The sequence below is a fragment of the Littorina saxatilis genome, linkage group LG11 (assembly GCF_037325665.1).
Source record: "Littorina saxatilis isolate snail1 linkage group LG11, US_GU_Lsax_2.0, whole genome shotgun sequence".
Taxonomy (NCBI): Eukaryota; Metazoa; Mollusca; class Gastropoda; order Littorinimorpha; family Littorinidae; genus Littorina; species Littorina saxatilis.
Genome location: NC_090255.1, coordinates 24,469,514 through 24,487,984, shown reverse-complemented (window position 1 = coordinate 24,487,984; position 18,471 = coordinate 24,469,514). Strand labels below are relative to the sequence as shown.

Genomic DNA, 18,471 nt, shown 5'->3' with positions numbered 1-18,471 from the left:
CATCTGTTCAACGAACTTTTTCATATATGGAGTACATTAACTTCAGCTTATGCATGATCACATGAATAAGTTTTAAATGTATCGGTCAATTGGTTTGCTTTTTTTGCTTTTTCAAATAAAATATCTAAATTCAAGAATCGGCTGAAGAGTATATATAGGAGGTTTGATAGTGAGCGGTTAACACACTCGCGCTATTTCATCTTCCAAATTGGCTATTATTTCTTTTTTCACGGATCACCAACGATCTGGGGAGTTTGTGTATACTTGGACCTTCAGATATTCCTAAAGTCTGGAAGCTTTAAACAGGGTAAGAGTGGATACTGCTCAATGTTAAACCTCCTACTTTTCAGCCGATTCCTTAATTTGGATATTTTTTTCGAAAGAGCACAAAAATCAGACCACTTGACCTATAAATTGGAAACTTTGCGATATGACTATGCATAAGCTGAAATTAATGTACACCAAATATGAAGAAGTTCGTTGAACAGATGTAGGAGTAATAAGCATTTTCATGGTTTGCATTTTTTTGGGTCACCCTGTACTTGAAACAATAATTATTACTTGTTTGTATGCGTGCGAAGTCTTTTTTGTGTGGATGTGTTACACGACACTTGAGATTGCCACAAGTTCTCAAACGTCGTATAGTTGTGTTCTTTTATTCTACGTCGCCCGTCTTCGCAGCAGCAGAAAACAACTCGTCAAATTGAGTTCGAGGATTTATTCAGCATTCAATACATACAACTGCACATCGTAGCAGAACTCAAATAGAAGCTTTTTAACATTCAAATCGCGCTGGCATATATAGTAAATACTCAATCTCGAGAATATTCCAGACCGAACATGATACAACTACATTATACGAGCCGTGCATGGACTAAACTAGCGACATTCTCTATGACGTACATCAAAAAGCGCCGACGCACTTAATCCGAACGAACGCCACGAACTCACGACTAAAACAGCATGGTAAACAACTTGTTTTGACAGGACTAGAAAGTTCACCTGCATTCTCGTCCAAGCATAAATATTGTGTTTACAAAATATAATATCGGTACTTTCCCACAAAGTACAAATAAGTCACCTACATGCAACACACAAAACTGAACCAAAGCTCAGCAACGGTAGCGTTTCCTAACAGGATGTAAGTCAACAAAACGGGTTTTAAAACTCTTTCCGTAGCATTACCCAATATTGACGGACTGTGTGATGATATCTTCTGCTATGGTCTGTTGAGACAGTGATATCAAAATCTCGACCTCCGGTCTCGATTTTGATATCACTGTCGAAACAGACCAATAGCAGAAGATATCGTCACACAGTCAGTCAATGTTAGATATATTGCTAATTCTCTGGACATTTTGTATTTACTGTAAAGAAATTACAAAAGTATTTGTCTCAGTTTTGGCTGTTCCATATCCCTCCCTCTGATTATTATTTCTTTTTGTTCACTCTTTTCTTGTACTTTTCAGTATTTCAAAATGTCTTTTCTTTCAAAAAGTCTTTAGTCACTTGCTCAACTAAATTCTGGGATAATTACATTTTTAAATGTTTTTAAATGTAGGTGTTTTTGTTTTTGAAGTGGGGAAGCAATAAAGAGGTCGTCGATATCAAAACTGATATCGACGGAAATGTCGATATCACTTTTGCACTGAGCTCAGTTTTGCCCAATTGACCAATGGAAATCCACGTAACATATGAAATAGCAATATTGCATAATATAAATATGTACGTATCGCATTTAAGCATAAGATCTTACAATTTTCAAAGCAATCTACAGAGTCATTGCTGAAATACAGTGCTTTTTGTCATGACGCAAAAACCTCCCGTTTTCAACCACTCAACCGATCGACGCCTCCTTCAGTAGGAATAGCAAAACACAAGAAATACGCAACATAGCTAAATAAATAAATCTGTTTCTGGATTTGTATTTGATTTTACTTTCTATTCTTGTTTGTCAAAGTTGCTAAGTTGTGCCTATTCGAAATTTACGTTGATTTTTTTTAAAACTTGTGATGGGATGGATGGAGGAGGAAGTTATAAGTTTGAAGTTGTAGTTACTCTGTTAGGTGAAGTTGTCACCTAGTAGAAGTAGACCCCAAAAGTAAGGAGAACACCATGTGGCTGCCTCTTTAGTGTCTTGCAAAAAAAGGAAAGAGAGAATGCTTACTTACTGTCCTACAAGCTTAAAATATTACGCCTCTCAAGGAGGTTATATATGGGTTATATGATTTGAGTTTTACGCCCTCGCGGCTTTTGATGTTTGCGTGTTTAGGTCGGGTATCAGCCATCTGCACTTATGGTAGAATGACCAAGATCTTTTACGTGCCATTGTGGTGACACGGGGGTGGGACATGGATTCGTCTCTGGGTTTGCACATAAAGTTGACCCGTGTCCGTCCCGGCCCGAATTCGAACCTGCGACCTTCCGATCACAAGTCTAGTGCTTACACTGAACGAACGACACTTTCTCTCGTCTTGGATTTTGCGCACAGTCATGTGGAGTGGGATAAACAAGAGTTCATTGGCACAAACCGACGAATCACTTCAGTACTAGTTATGCAACGACATCGCCTCTCATTGGCCAAGGCAAGTGAACAAATCACGATCTTGCAAACTCACACGGCTGGACCTGAAAGAGGAAAGCGACATTCTGACACCCTCTTAACGAGGCTTTGATCGGAGCGCTTCTAACATCATCACAAGAACATGCTACCGAAGGCTACCCCCGGCTCGGTCATAAAGTTGCGTAACTGGCCACGGCTGCAGGCCTTAGGTACCCGTCTCTCCCTAGGAGAGCGGCTTGACTTCACAGAGAACAAAAACTAGCCTGAACCGGCCCCCGTAGCGCAGTGGTTAGCGCATCGGGCTGTGGGCCGGGAGGTCGTGGGTTCGAATCCCATCAGGGTCATGTGGGTTTTTCGGGCTACGGTCGGCTCCTACCCAGAGTGGAAGTGCTATGGTTCCTATGGGAAGGCTGGAATCACACAGCCGAGTGTCATTCACTTAACGAATGCGACTTTGAGGGTGCTCAGGTTCTGTTTACCTGACCAACACCGCAGGTGCGGCAGTTCTCGGGCCTGGTTGACACCAGGATATATTATGACAGTAAGCGTAGAGTGCTGCCCTGTCACGTAGTCTCAAACCAAATTGGAAATCCATAGCATCATCATTATAATCATCCTCATCTCATTAATCATCCAAAATTATAAAGTGTCCTTGCTCTTGTGGCCCTTCATGCCCGGAGCTCTCATGGTGACCTTGGTCTCAGTGTTCCTGTTCGATCCTTCCCTGAATAGTACTTCTGCTGTCAGTCCTCAACGTGTGACGTTCTGGGGGGTCGACGGAGGGACATGGTGGCGGTCTGCTCTCTGGAGGGGACCCTCACTCAGTCTGGCTCCGCGATTTAGCTGTTAATGTCGTTAGTAGGGGGCATAGTAGGTAGTGGGCTGCGTCCGTTAGCTCGGGACAGACCCACTACTGAACACCGTCGAAGTGACTCAGCAGAAGTGCAGTGTCATCTTCCGAGGGTAGCCTACCGCAACGACCCGACATCCCTCCTTGGAGCGTCTGTAAAATCGACAAGTCTGGCAGCGGAACGAAATTCAGATGTGGATGGAACAGTGAGTGCAGGGACGGGGCGGCGTGAGTGCACACCGGGACAAGGAACAGGTGTAAGGAGAAAAAAAAAAAAAAAAAAAACTAGCCTGAAGTGGATGGACACAGTCGAATCGCTAAGCACGTTTACGATCTACAGCTGGACATGTGCATCTCAAAATGTAACTGACAACAGATAATGATCGACATTAGACAAAACACAAAGCGATCGGCAAAACTTACACACGGCACAAACACATTATGATGAGTCAGTAGGTTTGCACTTGGCTACATACTGGTATACCTTTCGCTTTTAGCCAGGTCGGGTTTTTTGGTGTTTGTGTGTGTGTGTGTGTGTGTGTGTGTGTGTGTGTGTTGTTGTTATTTTTTTTTTGGGGGGGGGGGGGTGTCCCTTATGTATTTGAGCGGCAGTCGCGTGATCCCAGTAAAATAAATCTTTGATCCGAAATGTCAGTGTTGAGCAGGGCCGGACCAAATGAGTTGTAAGGGGGGGGGGGGTTCCTCCTTTTTTGGGGGGGCAAATCAGCGAAGTGGCGAAGCCACAAGCGCGCGCCTGCAAAGCAGGCGCGCGAACTAGGGGGGTCCGGGGGCATGCTCCCCCGGAAAATTTTTGAAAAACGGTTAAAATCTGTGCAATCTGGTGCATTCTGGGCCTTGTTTTGAGGGGGGGGGGTACCTTTTTCTCATCGGATTTCACATTGAATAAAATTTGTTAGAGACACACACAAAATTTATTTAAATTTTTTTTTTGTTTTGTAAAAACACTCAAAGCAAGGTACATGCTTTTTCCAGGGGTGGGGTTCCGGAACCCCACCCCCCCCCCCCCCCCTGGGTCCGGCCCTGTTGAGTGCCTTAAATGGCATAGAAAGTTTTAATAAAAAGAAAGGGGGATGAATGCTTTAGTTATGGGACGAACATTTTCGCAATTTTGTGTGTGCACAGTGTAGGCCTATATCTGTAACTCGCGAAGGGTTCAGCCTAATGATGCATGGTAAGATTTGCCTTTTTTTTCGAATCTTTTTGAGTTTTTCTGCTTCTTTTTACATTTCGTCAAGTTTTGACTAAATGTTTTAACATAGAGGGGGAATCGAGACGAGGGTCGTGGTGTATATATATGTGTGTGTGTGTGTGTGTGTGTGTGTGTGTGTGTGTGTGTGTGTGTGTGTGTGTGTGTGTAGTGTGTGTGTGTGTGTAGAGCGATTTAAACTAAACTACTGGACCGATCTTTATGAAATTTTTAGCCCCGTTTTTAAGACTCCCTCCTTTCTAAGACCTGAATTTGAACAAAATACAAGAAAGTGTCATTCCTTCGCAGAACCGCTGCGGATTCATCATGCCTTGCATCTTTTATTCAACACTGAATTTACTTAAAATCAGTGCTGGATCAAGTTATCGGTCACCGTTTTAGCCTAGTTAGTGATGTGAGTAGCAACTTTATTAAGGCCCCAGTCGAGTCAGGCCGGGATACTGACTGCTATCACAGCAGGACACTGTGACAGTAGAATTAAAACAAGTCGCGTAAGGCGAAAATACAATATTTAGTCAAGTAGCTGTCGAATTCACAGAATGAAACTGAACGCAATGCCATTTTTCAGCAAGACCGTATACTCGTAGCATCGTCAGTCCACCGCTCATGGCAAAGGCAGTGAAATTGACAAGAAGAGCGGGGTAGCAGTTGCGCTAAGAAGGATAGCACGCTTTTCTGTACCTCTCTTTGTTTTAACTTTCTGAGCGTGTTTTTAATCCAAACATATCATATCTATATGTTTTTGGAATCAGGAACCGACAAGGAATAAGATGAAAGTGTTTTTAAATTGATTTGGACAATTTAATTTTGATAATAATTTTTATATATTTAATTTTCAGAGCTTGTTTTTAATCCGAATATAACATATTTATATGTTTTTGGAATCAGCAAATGATGGAGAATAAGATAAACGTAAATTTGGATCGTTTTATACATTTTTATTTTTTTTTACAATTTTCCGATTTTTAATGACCAAAGTCATTAATTAATTTTTAAGCCACCAAGCTGAAATGCAATACCGAAGTCCGGGCTTCGTCGAAGATTACTTGACCAAAATGTCAACCAATTTGGTTGAAAAATGAGGGCGTGACAGTGCCGCCTCAACTTTCACGAAAAGCCGGATATGACGTCATCAAAGACATTTATCAAAAAAATGAAAAAAACGTTCGGGGATTTCATACCCAGGAACTCTCATGTCAAATTTCATAAAGATCGGTCCAGTAGTTTAGTCTGAATCGCTCTACACACACACACACACACACACACACACACACACACACACACACACGCACGCACGCACATACACCACGACCCTCGTTTCGATTCCCCCTCGATGTTAAAATATTTAGTCAAAACTTCACTAAATATAATCAGTCACGTCGGCTTGGCTGGGCACTGCCGGAGTTTCACTGTCGACTCAGCACGGTTCAAGACATTCTGCTAAGCATCGCTCCACGGCTATTGCCAGTTGTCTCTCTGACCGGACGCTACAGTCCTACGCGAATCTATCAAATATGATAAGAGTTATCTCCCATATGTTTTTCGCGAGCACCTAAATTTGAGATCAGTGTTCGCGAGACGTGACACTTTTGCCATATTTAGAGTTGTTTGCACAGTAAATACAGCCGCGAAAAATAGCTCAACTCAACTCAACTCAACTCAACTCAACTCAAATTTTATTGGCTTCAATTTTCATAGAAGAATTTGTCTTGCGCTTGGGAGAAAGTAAGAGTATAACATATAAAAACAGCATTCATATCACATTTCATGTATCACACACAGTAATCACTAGTATAAGCCTACAATTATCACATTTGTACCTGTATCATACATGTAAATAAATAGTATCACATTTCCACGTATCACACACAATATATACATTACATAACATACAGCAAGCTTCCATCTCCCGCGCCCCCCCCCCCTCCCACACATACATATCCTCGCACGTGCGTCGACTCCATACAAATGACATCATCAGTCCATTAACTAAAATGCACAATGACTAGTAGTGGGTACATGATACTTAATACGTGCTCAACTAGACCTGCTAACTAAAATAATAACAGAAACAAAAACAAGGACTGGGCACAACATTTACACGTGTGTGACCTACTTACATCAAGTGCCTGTGATCTATAAATAACAATGATTGCGTTTAAAGTAAAACATGAATAATGCCGATGTTTGCTAACAATGAATACATAATAACTAAGATAAGAATGTATGTGCTTTCATAATATGATTATTTTATAAAACACAGTGGGGAAATTTGGAAAATAATTTTTATACGAAACTGCGCACATCGAGTCGAGCTCTGTGGCGTGTGTGTTCGGAGGCAGGAGACACACATGGCTGTGGATATTAATGTTCGGTGGATTAAAAAGGATACCCCGACTTCGGCAGGGCAGAAGGAGGTACAAGACGGTGTGCTGTATTGCTGTGTGTGAGTGTGCTGTGCAGACCTTCTGTGTTATGTGCATGTTCTATTCTAGTCTGTCCGTAGGCTTCATCTGAGGGCCTATTGTGTACAAGGGGAGGTCACTTCCGCCTTATAAACAAACACATGTGGAGACCCACAGAAATACCATAGCATCGTAATGAAAGAGGGCAAAAATACTGATAACAGTCTAGGACATTATTTCTAGGACTGACTAAGCAATGGAACAACATCATGATCTTCATAAGCAAATGATAGTGAGAACAAAACAGAATTCTTACTCTTCTGACTGCTCCCAGTGATTGACATTCAAAACAAACTGTTCTATTCTAAATAGTTGTAAAAAAACTTCATAAGAATAATATTAAACATACATACTTGATTTGTTTAAACATAATTCTAGTGTAAAAGTATACTTTATAAGTTGTGGAGATAATTTTAAAACATGAAGATAAAAAACACAGCAATAACATGACAACATTAGAGTACAATGCATTCCTAGCTAGCTCTGAGGAAAACTCCATTGTACATTTTTCAGTTTCACATGCATGCACTAAGTGGTATCATTGAGAACTGAGATGGCGGATGGAATAAACGACTTCCGCATGCGAGAGGTTCTACACTTTGCAGCTCTGTATCTACGCCTAGATGGCATGAGTGCAAACTGATCATGCAGGGGGTGCGATTCATCTTCAACGACCTTTCGTGCTTTTGTGGCTGTTCTCTTATGCACCAGTTCATCCAAGCTTGGGAACTGAACCCCAACCACCTTTTCTGCCTGTCTGATCACTCTTGCCAGATGGCTCTTGTCCTCTACAGTAGCCCCATAGTACCATACCATGAGGTTGAAGGTCAAAACACTTTCAATGCTGGCTCTGTAGAACATTGCCAGTATTTCAGGGCAGACCTTGAACTGCTTGAGTTTCCTCAGAAAGTACAGTCTTGAATTGCACTTGCTAACTACCTTGGCTATGTGTTTTGACCACGAGAGATCTGAACTGATGATGCAGCCCAAGTATTTGTACTCTTGTACTTGTTCTACCTCTTTCCCCCCTATCACTAGTGGCTCTGTTTCCTTTTCCCCTCTCCTAAAGTCTGTGATCATCTCTTTTGTTTTGCCCACATTGAGGTCTAGGCTGTTCTGGTCACACCACTCTACTAGTTTGTCCACCTCCTGTTTGTACACTGTGTCATCATCATTCTGTATCAGGCCTACCAGAGCTGAGTCATCAGCAAACTTCGAAAGTTTGCCATTGGTGGCTCTACAGTCGTTGGTGTACAGGGTGAAGATTGTCGGAGACAAACAGCAGCCTTGTGGACTCCCTGTACTGATCTCGAGGCTGTCTGAGATGACCCCGTCTACTGCCACGTACTGAGATCGACCCACCAGGAAGTCGATAATCCACTTGATGATCTGCGGACTGACTGACAGAGCGTTCAGCTTGTCATACATGAGGCTAGGCTTGACTGTATTAAACGCGGAACTAAAATCCACATATAACACTCTAGCTGAGGTGTTGGGCTTCTCTAGATGTTCAAGGATGCTGTGAGCGATCAGAATGGTAGCGTCGTCTGTGCCTCTGCGTGCTCTGTAGGCAAACTGTAGCGGATTCGCTTGAAACTGTCTTACATATCAATTCCTTTGTAATTTAAAAATTACAAAACACCATGAAAAATCATTATCGACGATCGCGAATCTGCTTATACCAATAATACATAACAAAAAGCTCTCAATATGTTTAAAAAAAAAATCGGTTTCCTTGCCAGACAAGGAAACTCAAGGCATCCCGCTGTCAGGGAGAGAATGAGCCACGAACTCATTTTGACCTGAGTTCAGGATGAGTTCAAGAGTGTTGCGGCCCTTAACTGACTCAGTACTCGGAAATAATGCCGTTACTGAGTAGGCTACGTGAAATAATTATATTTATATACATATATATATATGTCTAATTATTCACTGATATCACCGTGTTTTTACGATGTGTGTGTATCATTGAGTCTCTTTCAGTGGGCGAATGAGCCACTTGGCAGATGTAGGCTAGGATTATGTTTCAGTCCTTGAACTGAAGTGACATCATGCAGCAGAGACGAGTTGCCTAGAGCGGTTCGCCACGGGTCGCCCGCAGTGAAGTTACCTGAGGGATCCACCGCTTTTCAAGGTTCAGGGACTACCCCATCTAAATTTCCCATCTTAACTACGTTCTCTCTGACGATTTCACTGACCGAATCGTCTACTAGTTTAAGAAGACAGTACACCTTTTTTCATATCTCGCGGCAATCGTGCTTTCTTTGTCGCCTTCGTGAAGCTATTTGCCTCGTTGTGAGCCCGTTGCATAGACCAATCCAGAGCGACTTTTCTCTGAGCGGGCTATTGTGATTCTGAGCAACGCATGGCAGATTGTTCTTCTGCGGCACTCAGGCATAGGCTGAACCATCCATGCGTTGCTCAGAATCACAATAGCCCGCTCAGAGAAAAGTCGCTCTGGATTGGTCTATGCAACGGGCTCACAACGAGGCGCGCGAAATCGCTTCACAATGGCGACGAAGACGAAAACACGATTGCTGCGAGATATGAAAAAAGTTGTACTTCTTAAACTAGTAGACGATTCGGTCAGTGAAATCGTCAGAGAGAATGTAGTTATGATGGGAAATTTAGATGGGGTAGTCCCTGAACCTTGAAAAGCGGTGGATCCCTCGGGTCACGTCGAAAACCACGCCGAGAAGCGGCGGGCGGTGGGCGAGCATATACCAAAGCCGCTCGCCGAGTGCTTCGCGAGCGCTTTCCTGCACTGCCCTAAGAAACGGCTTTTTGTCATTCGCCACTGCGAGCGACCCGTGGCGAACCGCTCTGGGCAACTCGTCCATGACGGGGTGTCGATCGACAGTCAGTCTCACTCGGAAAACCTTTATATCCTATTCAGTCAGTTTTTCTTTTAGTTCAGGTAACTTCACGGCGGGTATTGACCGATCAGTGCTGGCCATTTTCTAGCGAAGTTAAAGGTACTGAACTGACTTGTCTGAATCCCCTCAGGCAGCTATCCGAGAAGAACTTGACCAAGTTTCATTGACTTGCACCCAAAGAGTCAAGAACTGCGATTTTTTTACGAATCAGTAATTTCGTACTCGGACCCGGCTGGTCTTGGCCTATTTTTGGATCTAAATTTAGACTGATCAGCCGGGTAGAGTCACCACTCACAGTCACGTCATGCACAAAAAGACACGTCCGGCACTAGCAAACTATGTCAGACGTCATCAGACGTCATCAGAGTTTGTGTAAAACAAAATGGACGCCGGAATCAGTCACAGTTGACGAACTCCGACCAAACACCGCCACGTAATAACTAGGTTAATTTATGCACTCGCGTGAACAAGAAACTGACTGTCGATTCGAGCTTCACAGATGTCCTCGTTGGGTAGTTTTGGGTTTGTTTTACTACCATAGGAGGATTTTTGAACTGTAAATGCACTCAGCTGCAACAAAAACGCAAAACGAAGGCTGTGAGCTGCACTGTGCCTTTAATAAGTTGTCCGTAATTACCCCCTGTTGCCCGCGGCCTTGTACACACTTCGCCAGTCAGTCTTTTGTCGGAGGCGGCTGTATGCTACATGTTGTAGTCATGCAAATGTATGTACAGCCGCCGCATTGAAGAAACAGAATATATTAATTAAAGCTCGGCGACGATGAACAATCACTGATTGAGGTAGGAAAGTCCCTGGTCAGTTTCGGGTTTTAAATGTCACGTGACTTTTCTTCTCCGCAACTTGACTGGCCAGCGCGGGAATGAGTTTCGGTTAACCTTATTCCGTGATACAAAAAAGCACATACAACGCCACCACATACGATGAAACTAGCCCTTTTCATTCATTTTTTGATTGTTAGAAAAAGACGAACTTGATGAAGTAGATTACAAATTACAGAGTCGCTATTTTCTTCGCTTTCAACTGATAACAATAAGTCTTGGTCCATGACCATCTCGTCACTTCCGGTTTAATGAGAAGAGAAAGTAGCGATCCCAGGAATATGCTGTCATCCGAACTTCTACAAAAGCACAACCGACAGAGGAGATAGGCCAATTTGAGTACATCAGTACAGGCAAGTCTTTGTCTCCTACTAACTCTTTGTATGATAGCGGTGGTTTTACATGCCATTGTTTAGCCAGTGAAAAGCATTTTAGTGCTACAGTGACCCGCAAGCCGCCAGTGCCAGTCGTCCATGTTTGATTTTGTACAGTTTTGATTTTGGGACAGAAAGAAATTGACATAATTCAGTCAAAACGGTAATTCACGTCGTATCGATGCATTTAAAAGCGTATGAATGTGTTGGATAACTAGGCTGTGTTCGTTTATCTGTCTTTTTGAATGTTAACACGCTTCGGTGCGCGATTGCATGCTTCATTTCACATTTGAAGTGCACTGTGCAGTCTCAGCTGAGTCTGCTGAGACTGCTCGGCTGCACCAACGAAGTTGTAAAAGGAAGTGGTTTTCATTTTTGTACCAGCTGCTCCTTGGTCTAAATTACTGGTGTATGTTTGAGCGGTTCATTTATTGAAGCTCAGCCTTTCATATTGCTCAGTGTCTTATTTTTTAGATGAAGAACTTTCTAACACTGTTGATTTTCCGGAAAGGCTACATCAGGTACATGGCAAAATAGAGCGAAAAGAAGAGTTACTGCCCTTGATGTAAACGGGAATACCCTTTTGAGTCGCTGTCACTGTCAGTGCCCCTGTCAGCTCTAAAAGCAGTGAGGCAACAATTTAACCTGGGGGTACGCCAAAAAAAGGTTTTGTGTGCTATAGCTTATTCATTCACTGTTGCCATTTTAAAACCAGCTGGTGGAAGTAATTTGAAGGGGGGGCTCTGTCATCAAGTGTCATCAAATTTCATGATTCTATTGATCGAGGAGTGGTCTTATCACAGGCGGAAGGTATCGTCCACTGGACTACAACTATCACAAAAAGACTACAAGGTATGTCACTCACCTTCGAGTCTTCTGTGTTCTTGGAGTCGCTTCCTGGGGAAAAATATTGTTCAAGACGGTTTGCCTCTTCCTACAGTCTGTGTAAGGTCAAATAAATACAGTTGAATGATTGTTTGAACTATTATGTGCCTCTAGTTTTCAGCTTCCGTCCGCTGCAGGTTGTTTTTAACCATCATTTGGACGAATCTTCGTTTGCGAGCCGCTAATTTACTTGGGGACAAATCATGTATCCGCACCGAATATGCATAAAAGCGCTCATTGGTCTAAAACATATGTAAATATTGTGCAGCAAAGGGAAGCTACCCACGGGAAAATAATCATCGAATATCCTGTTATTAACCAATTAACCTTGTAGTCTTTCTGTGATAGTAGTAGTCCAATGGACGATACCTTCCGCCTGTGGTCTTATCCCCCCCGCGGGTTAGGGGGAAGAATTTACCCGATGCTCCCCAGCATGTCGTAAGAGGCGACTAACGGATTCTGTTTCTCTTTTGTAACCCTTGTTAAGTGTTTCTTGTATAGAATATAGTCAATTTTTGTACAGGTTTTAGTCAAGCAGTATGTAAGAAATGTTAAGTCCTTTGTACTGGAAACTTGCATTCTCCCAGTAAGGTAATACATTGTACTACGTTGCAAGCCCCTGGAGCAAATTTTTGATTAGTGCTTTTGTGAACAAGAAACAAGTGGCTCTATCCCATCTCCCCCCTTTCCCCGTCGCGATATAACCTTCGTTGTTGAAAACGACGTTAAACACCAAATAAAGAAAGAAAGAGTGGTCTTATCATATATACAGCCCAGTAGGCTAGATTATAGCCTTTTGCCTGCTATACACATGATATTTATTTGTAACAAAAACATTGTCTTCATTTTATTTTATAAGTGTACAGCGTTCATTTCTGGCATGCTCTCTTTTGGAAAAAAAATTTTTAAAGGTTCAAATCAACCTCAAACATAAACTGTTTCCAATATCTATCTGGAGCATGTTTGAAAATATTAAGTGTTCCTGATGTGACTATGTTAGACCTTAGAGACCTTAAATTATTCTAACTGTTAACAACTCTGTTAGTGTCAGTATGTGTGTGCAATTTGAAAATGTTGATGTTCATCTATGGTCTAGCATCACCTATTCCATCAATCGGTGCCATCGTGAGTTATGTCATATGATTTTATTCTGACTGAAGAAAAACTTATTTCAATGTTTTTTTTAATTTTATTGCAGGTCATGCCTGTTTCCACATTGATGCGGGTGTAAACTGGTCAGAGTTTCTTCCACGTCAGACTTTGTCTCAGGTGGTCAGCTGCTATGGCGGGGCGCGGACAAGGACACTCCCGTCCAAGTGACTATGAATGGGCCGGGCAGCGGCTGAGACAAGCCATGGCTCAAGCCAATGCAAATACCAAACTGGATAAAACTGCCTTGGGTAGGTTCTGGTACAAGTTTTTTTTAGCAAGTTTTCTTTATTCGGTAAAATATGGGTGTGACTCTATCTGTTTGATACAGATTTACGTTTCAGACTGTTTGTTTGTTAAAGGACCATTCCACCTCATGAGTTGAAAAAAGTTTGCATGAAAACAGTGTCTCAGATCTGGCCAGGCTTTAGGCCCCCCCCCCCCCCCAAAAAAAAGTTTGTTTACGGTATCCCGACCGACCCTATTTTTTCGCGCGACCCTAGACTTTTTTTGGGCATTTGGGGGGGGGGGGGGGGGGGGGGGAGGGAAGAAGGAAAAAAAAGTCTTTGTTTTTTGGCAAAATAACTTAAAAATATGGTTTTTTGGAGTAAAAAAAATTTCCGACCTACCGACCCTATTTTTTTTGCCTATGTTACCGTAAACAGACTATTTTTTGGGGGGGGCCTTAACCCTTTCGCTGCCTGTAGGACGTCAGCTGACGTCCTGGGTACTTTGCTTTAACCGGCAACAAACAACAAAGAAGAAAAACAGTTATTAGTAAATAGTATTTAGAGTGCCTACCTCCCTTTGCTTCTCAGCTCTTGTCTTTAGAAATCGGCCTCATTTGATTATAACTACACTGTGCTTCATGTGCCATCATTCTTAACTTATCCTTACTAGCTATCCTGTTGAAGTCAGCGACTGTCAGTCGACAATTTCATAAAGAACTTGCCTAAACTGGTAGCTGTCGTGTTTTCTTTTTGCAGGGCCTAGCATTGTAAGCCGTTCGGCGAACTTTACGCCGAAATAACATCTCCAGTACGCGGAACTCGATTTGGTGTACGCCGAAATGCAAAAACCTGTTATTCCCAAACGGTAAACCTAAACAGTCCAAGCTTTCGTTTTGTGCTCCGTTCGGTTCAATTCTCAATCGGTTTGACAGTTTGCTTGAGCACGCACTTCCTCTGGCATCGCGCGAGCATGCTTTGTGCCAGTGTTTTGTGGCTCTAGACTTGAAATAATGTCTCGAAGCGACATTGTTGAACGTGGTCAGCCATTCAGTGACAAAGAATCCAGGTATTCCTGGAAGTGGGAATGGCACTTATAGGCCAAATAACACAAGATTGTCAGTTTTCTTGTTTTCTGTCTGTGCAGGGTTCGTACGCTCCTTGAATCTCCTTGAATCTCCTTGAATTTTCAACCCCCCTTTTCAAGGACCTTGAATCTCCTTGAATTTGGAGAAAATGGTCATTCTTGTGTTTAACCCAATGCCCCCTGAACCGCCCGGCATGGCCCTCCGGAAGTGCCCTATGAAATCCCTGAAACGCCCGGCATGGCCCGCTAAACACTAGGTCACCTACTTTCACTTTCGCTTTGAGCCTTACCCATAAGGCCTTGCGACCGGATGTGATTAATGCACTTCCTTCCGGCTGCTTCATTCTAGCGTTTGCAGAGTTTGAATCGATGCGATAGTGTGTTAGCTGTGAATTTTCAAAGTTTGAGATTTTTTTGTCTGACAAAATGGTGTTGAACGAAGGTTTGGAAGTATGGTGTTCGATCATGGGTAACTCAGATGACGATTCTGACATGCCTTTCGAAGGTTTTCTACTTGAAGAGGTGAAAGGGGATGAGTCTGACATCGATCTGGGTGTTATTCGACAACAGGACTTTCAGGTGGATTTTTCTCGGAGTTTTCAACATATATTGGTGTAAATGAGGACTGAAGGCTGACACGTTGGATGTTTTTGAAGAACACTTGCTGGATTTTTTTTTTAAACAACATTTATTACATCGGAAGTGGACAGAACATACTTGCATATGAAACTATAGTGTATTCTCGAGTTATTCTGCCATCTTCTATATAAATGTGAGTACTCTATGATTTTATATGAATTGTTTTGTTTTGTATGTGTGCATGTTGTGCGGAGTAGTTTCCCTTTGCTCAGGATTAAGAAGGCTGCCTGCCATTTTTTTGTCAGGGGGCATTGGGTTAACCTCCTTGAACCTCCTTGAATTCTGAAGTGCAGGCAAAAAAAAAAAAAAAATTTAATATTAAAGTTTTTCAGCAATTTATATCGATTGTGTGCGTGTTGTGTGCAAGTCGTGTGTCGTCTGCCATCGTGCGAAGGGAAGTTGAAACCGATTACTTCCCCTTCATCCGGGTAGCTTTTAGCGCCATTTCTGAAGAAGCAGTGTGTCGATTCATTGTGACAGCGTTTCAAGCCATCGCCGGTCGAAAATCGTAGTCATGCCGGGTAGAAAGTGCTTTTTTAACCCACGATGGCTGGAGGAAAAGGAATACAAGGATTGGATCCAGCGGGATTGCGACAAATACAAGGCTTTTTGCAAATGCTGCAAAGCACGTGTGGATATTTCAGTGATGGGCGAGTCAGCCCTGGTTAGCCACGCAAAAGGAAAGAAACACACAAATAATGTAAAAGCGTCTGCACCTGTAGTCCCGATTGCAAACTTCTTATCTGTAACGTCATCGCAAAGCTCTCAGTCTGCAACCCCGGGTCCCGCGATGCCAACGTCCTCTCGGACTCTTTCATCATTTTGCACCAAGACCGATGTTTTAAAATCGGAAGTCATGTGGACTCCTTGAATACTCCTTGAAAACTCCTTGAATACTCCTTGAATTTCACTGTCAGGTGTCTGTATGAACCCTGCTGTGTTTTGCTTGTTGGTGAAGGCATAATTTAGTTGCTCAATCTTCTTGGGGGGGGGGGGGTCATTTTAGGTCAAAAAAATCTCCAAAAAATCTTCAAATCCCCTCGAACCCCCACCAGGGGCTTTGCCCCTGAACACCACTGGGGGCCTCCTGCGGCCCCCAGACCCCCGCCTTTGTAAGGTGAACTCACTTTTTCCAATGCTAGGCCCTGTTTTTGTTCTGATATAATTACCACTGACTGTATACTTCTGTCATCAGCTGGGCATGCCTTGATGATGTTCCACGCTGCCGTAGCAGACGCTGAAGAGCAGACGAGGGCGTGTCAGTTTTACAACGCCGCTCAGTCCTACAACTTTGCTGTCGGAGCGGCCAAAAAGGGCCGCCTTCTGGACCTGGAGAGGTTGCTGGAACTGATCTGTAGCTATGCGGAAAGTCTGCTCAGAGCCCAAAACTGGGGAGGAGCTTTCCAGGCGGCTTTGGAAACCACAGGGATGAAACCAGACTTTGTCAGGGTAAATATCTTTGTCTTCACTGCCCTCTAATAACAGAGAGACAAACATGATGAGCAGAGAGGCTTGCGTAGTCCCGAAATAACTCCGTGGAAGTGATGTTAAATAGTGAAAAAAAGCAACTGTTTGAGATTCACTTAGTGGAACTAAGAGCCTCACACAGGGCTAAATCGGGTTCTAAAGAGGCTATAAGTGTTGGCATTTCTATTCTTGACTAGACTGTCACTCTTGATTTCAGTGGAATCCCTCTTTGAGACTTCAAATGTTAAATGAAAACCAAACTGTTTTGAATTTTTTTTTTTACAAAGGTTTGCAAACTGTTTGGAAATTGTATTTAACTTTAAGGACGGCTTATCAGTGTTATTTTGCTGGGGGTATATATATACATGCTGACGTAACAAAGAAGTGGTTTATCTCTGATATTGACATGGGCACATGCTCATGTAATTAAGAAGATAAGATAAGAAAACGTAAATGTCCATTTTCATGTTTACATACATTGTACATCACTCAAGGTACACACATAAAGATAAATAAAATGCACAATTATACACCTATTGTACAGCATTCTTCTTTTTCTTCTTCTTCTTCTTCTTCTTCTTTTTCTTTTTCTTCTTTTTCTTCTCCTGCGTTTGTGGGCTGCAATTCCCATGCACACTTGTGCTTTTTGAATAGGGGGGCGTATGCTAGGTATTTTCATGTTTCTAATTCTATAACTGTTTCAAAAACTACCCCCCGCGGGTTAGGGGGAAGAATTTACCAGATGCTTCCCAGCATGTCGTAAGAGGCGACTAACGGATTCTGTTTCTCCTTTTACCCTTGTTAAGTGTTTCTTGTGTAGAATATAGTATGTAAGAAATGTTAAGTCCTTTGTACTGGAAACTTGCACTCTCCCAGTAAGGTAATATATTGTACTACGTTGCAAGCCCCTGGAGCAAATTTTTGATTAGTGCTTTTGTGAACAAGAAACAATTGACAAGTGGCTCTATCCCATCTCCCCCCTTCCCCCGTCGCGATATAACCTTCGTGGTTGAAAATGACGTTAAACACCAAATAAAGAAAGAAAGAAAGTTTCAAAAACTGTAACAAATGACCAGCATATGACTGTTACTACAGGGGTACATGCTGATGTGCAAAGCAGCCAAAGGAGAAGGGAACCGGGTGTCGGGGGCAAGGTATGCACTGCAGGGTATGGTGTGCTGCAACATGTCCAACGACGACATAGTGGAATTCATCACAGAAGCGGCAGACCTGCTGGGTATCATCAAACATAATTTGGCGGAAGGTGAGATTCTTCATCTTCTTCTTTTGCGTTCGTGGGCTGAAACTCACACGCACACCCGTGTTTTTGCACGAGTGGAATTTTACGTGTATGACCGTTTTTACCCCGCCATTTAGGCAGCCATACGCCGCTTTCGAAGGAAGCATGCTGGGTATTTTCGTGTTTCTATAACCCACCAAACTCTGACATGGATTACAGGATCTTTTCCGTGCGCACTTGGTCTTGTGCTTGCGTGCACACACGAAGGGAGATAAGCCACTAGCAGGTCTGCACATAAGTTGACCTGGGAGATCAGAAAAATCTCCACACTTAACCCACCAGGCAGCCGCGGCCGGGATTCAAACCCTCGACCTTCCGATTAAGAGGCCGACGTCTTACCACCCCGCCACAACGCCCACTCGCGGAAGGTGAGATGTATGACATACTATGTGCAGACCTGCAAGTGACTTAACCCCTTTCATGTGTACACAAAAATGTCCTGTAATCCATGTCAGAGTTCTGTGGTTTATAGAAACACAAAAATACCCAGCATGCTTCCCTTAAATATCGACGTATGGCAGG

At 42.9% G+C, this 18,471-nt stretch overlaps 1 protein-coding gene and 1 non-coding gene across 2 annotated transcripts in view; both read left to right on the top strand.

Annotated features, from left to right (window-relative positions):
* The first annotated feature begins 2,833 nt into the window (after nt 1–2,833).
* Trnah-gug (transfer RNA histidin (anticodon GUG)) lies at nt 2,834–2,907 on the top strand. Its single transcript has one exon. It is a non-coding gene; the product is annotated as a tRNA-His (tRNA).
* A 10,374-nt stretch (nt 2,908–13,281) lies between these two features.
* The window catches only part of LOC138979515 (TPR and ankyrin repeat-containing protein 1-like), a 108,805-nt gene continuing 103,615 nt past the window's right edge, over nt 13,282–18,471 (top strand). Inside the window, exons 1-3 of the mRNA XM_070352224.1 lie at nt 13,282–13,480; nt 16,378–16,631; nt 17,745–17,913. Of these exons, the coding sequence (XP_070208325.1) occupies nt 13,363–13,480; nt 16,378–16,631; nt 17,745–17,913 (541 nt within the window). The 5' untranslated portion in view covers nt 13,282–13,362. The remainder of the gene's footprint in view (nt 13,481–16,377; nt 16,632–17,744; nt 17,914–18,471) is intronic.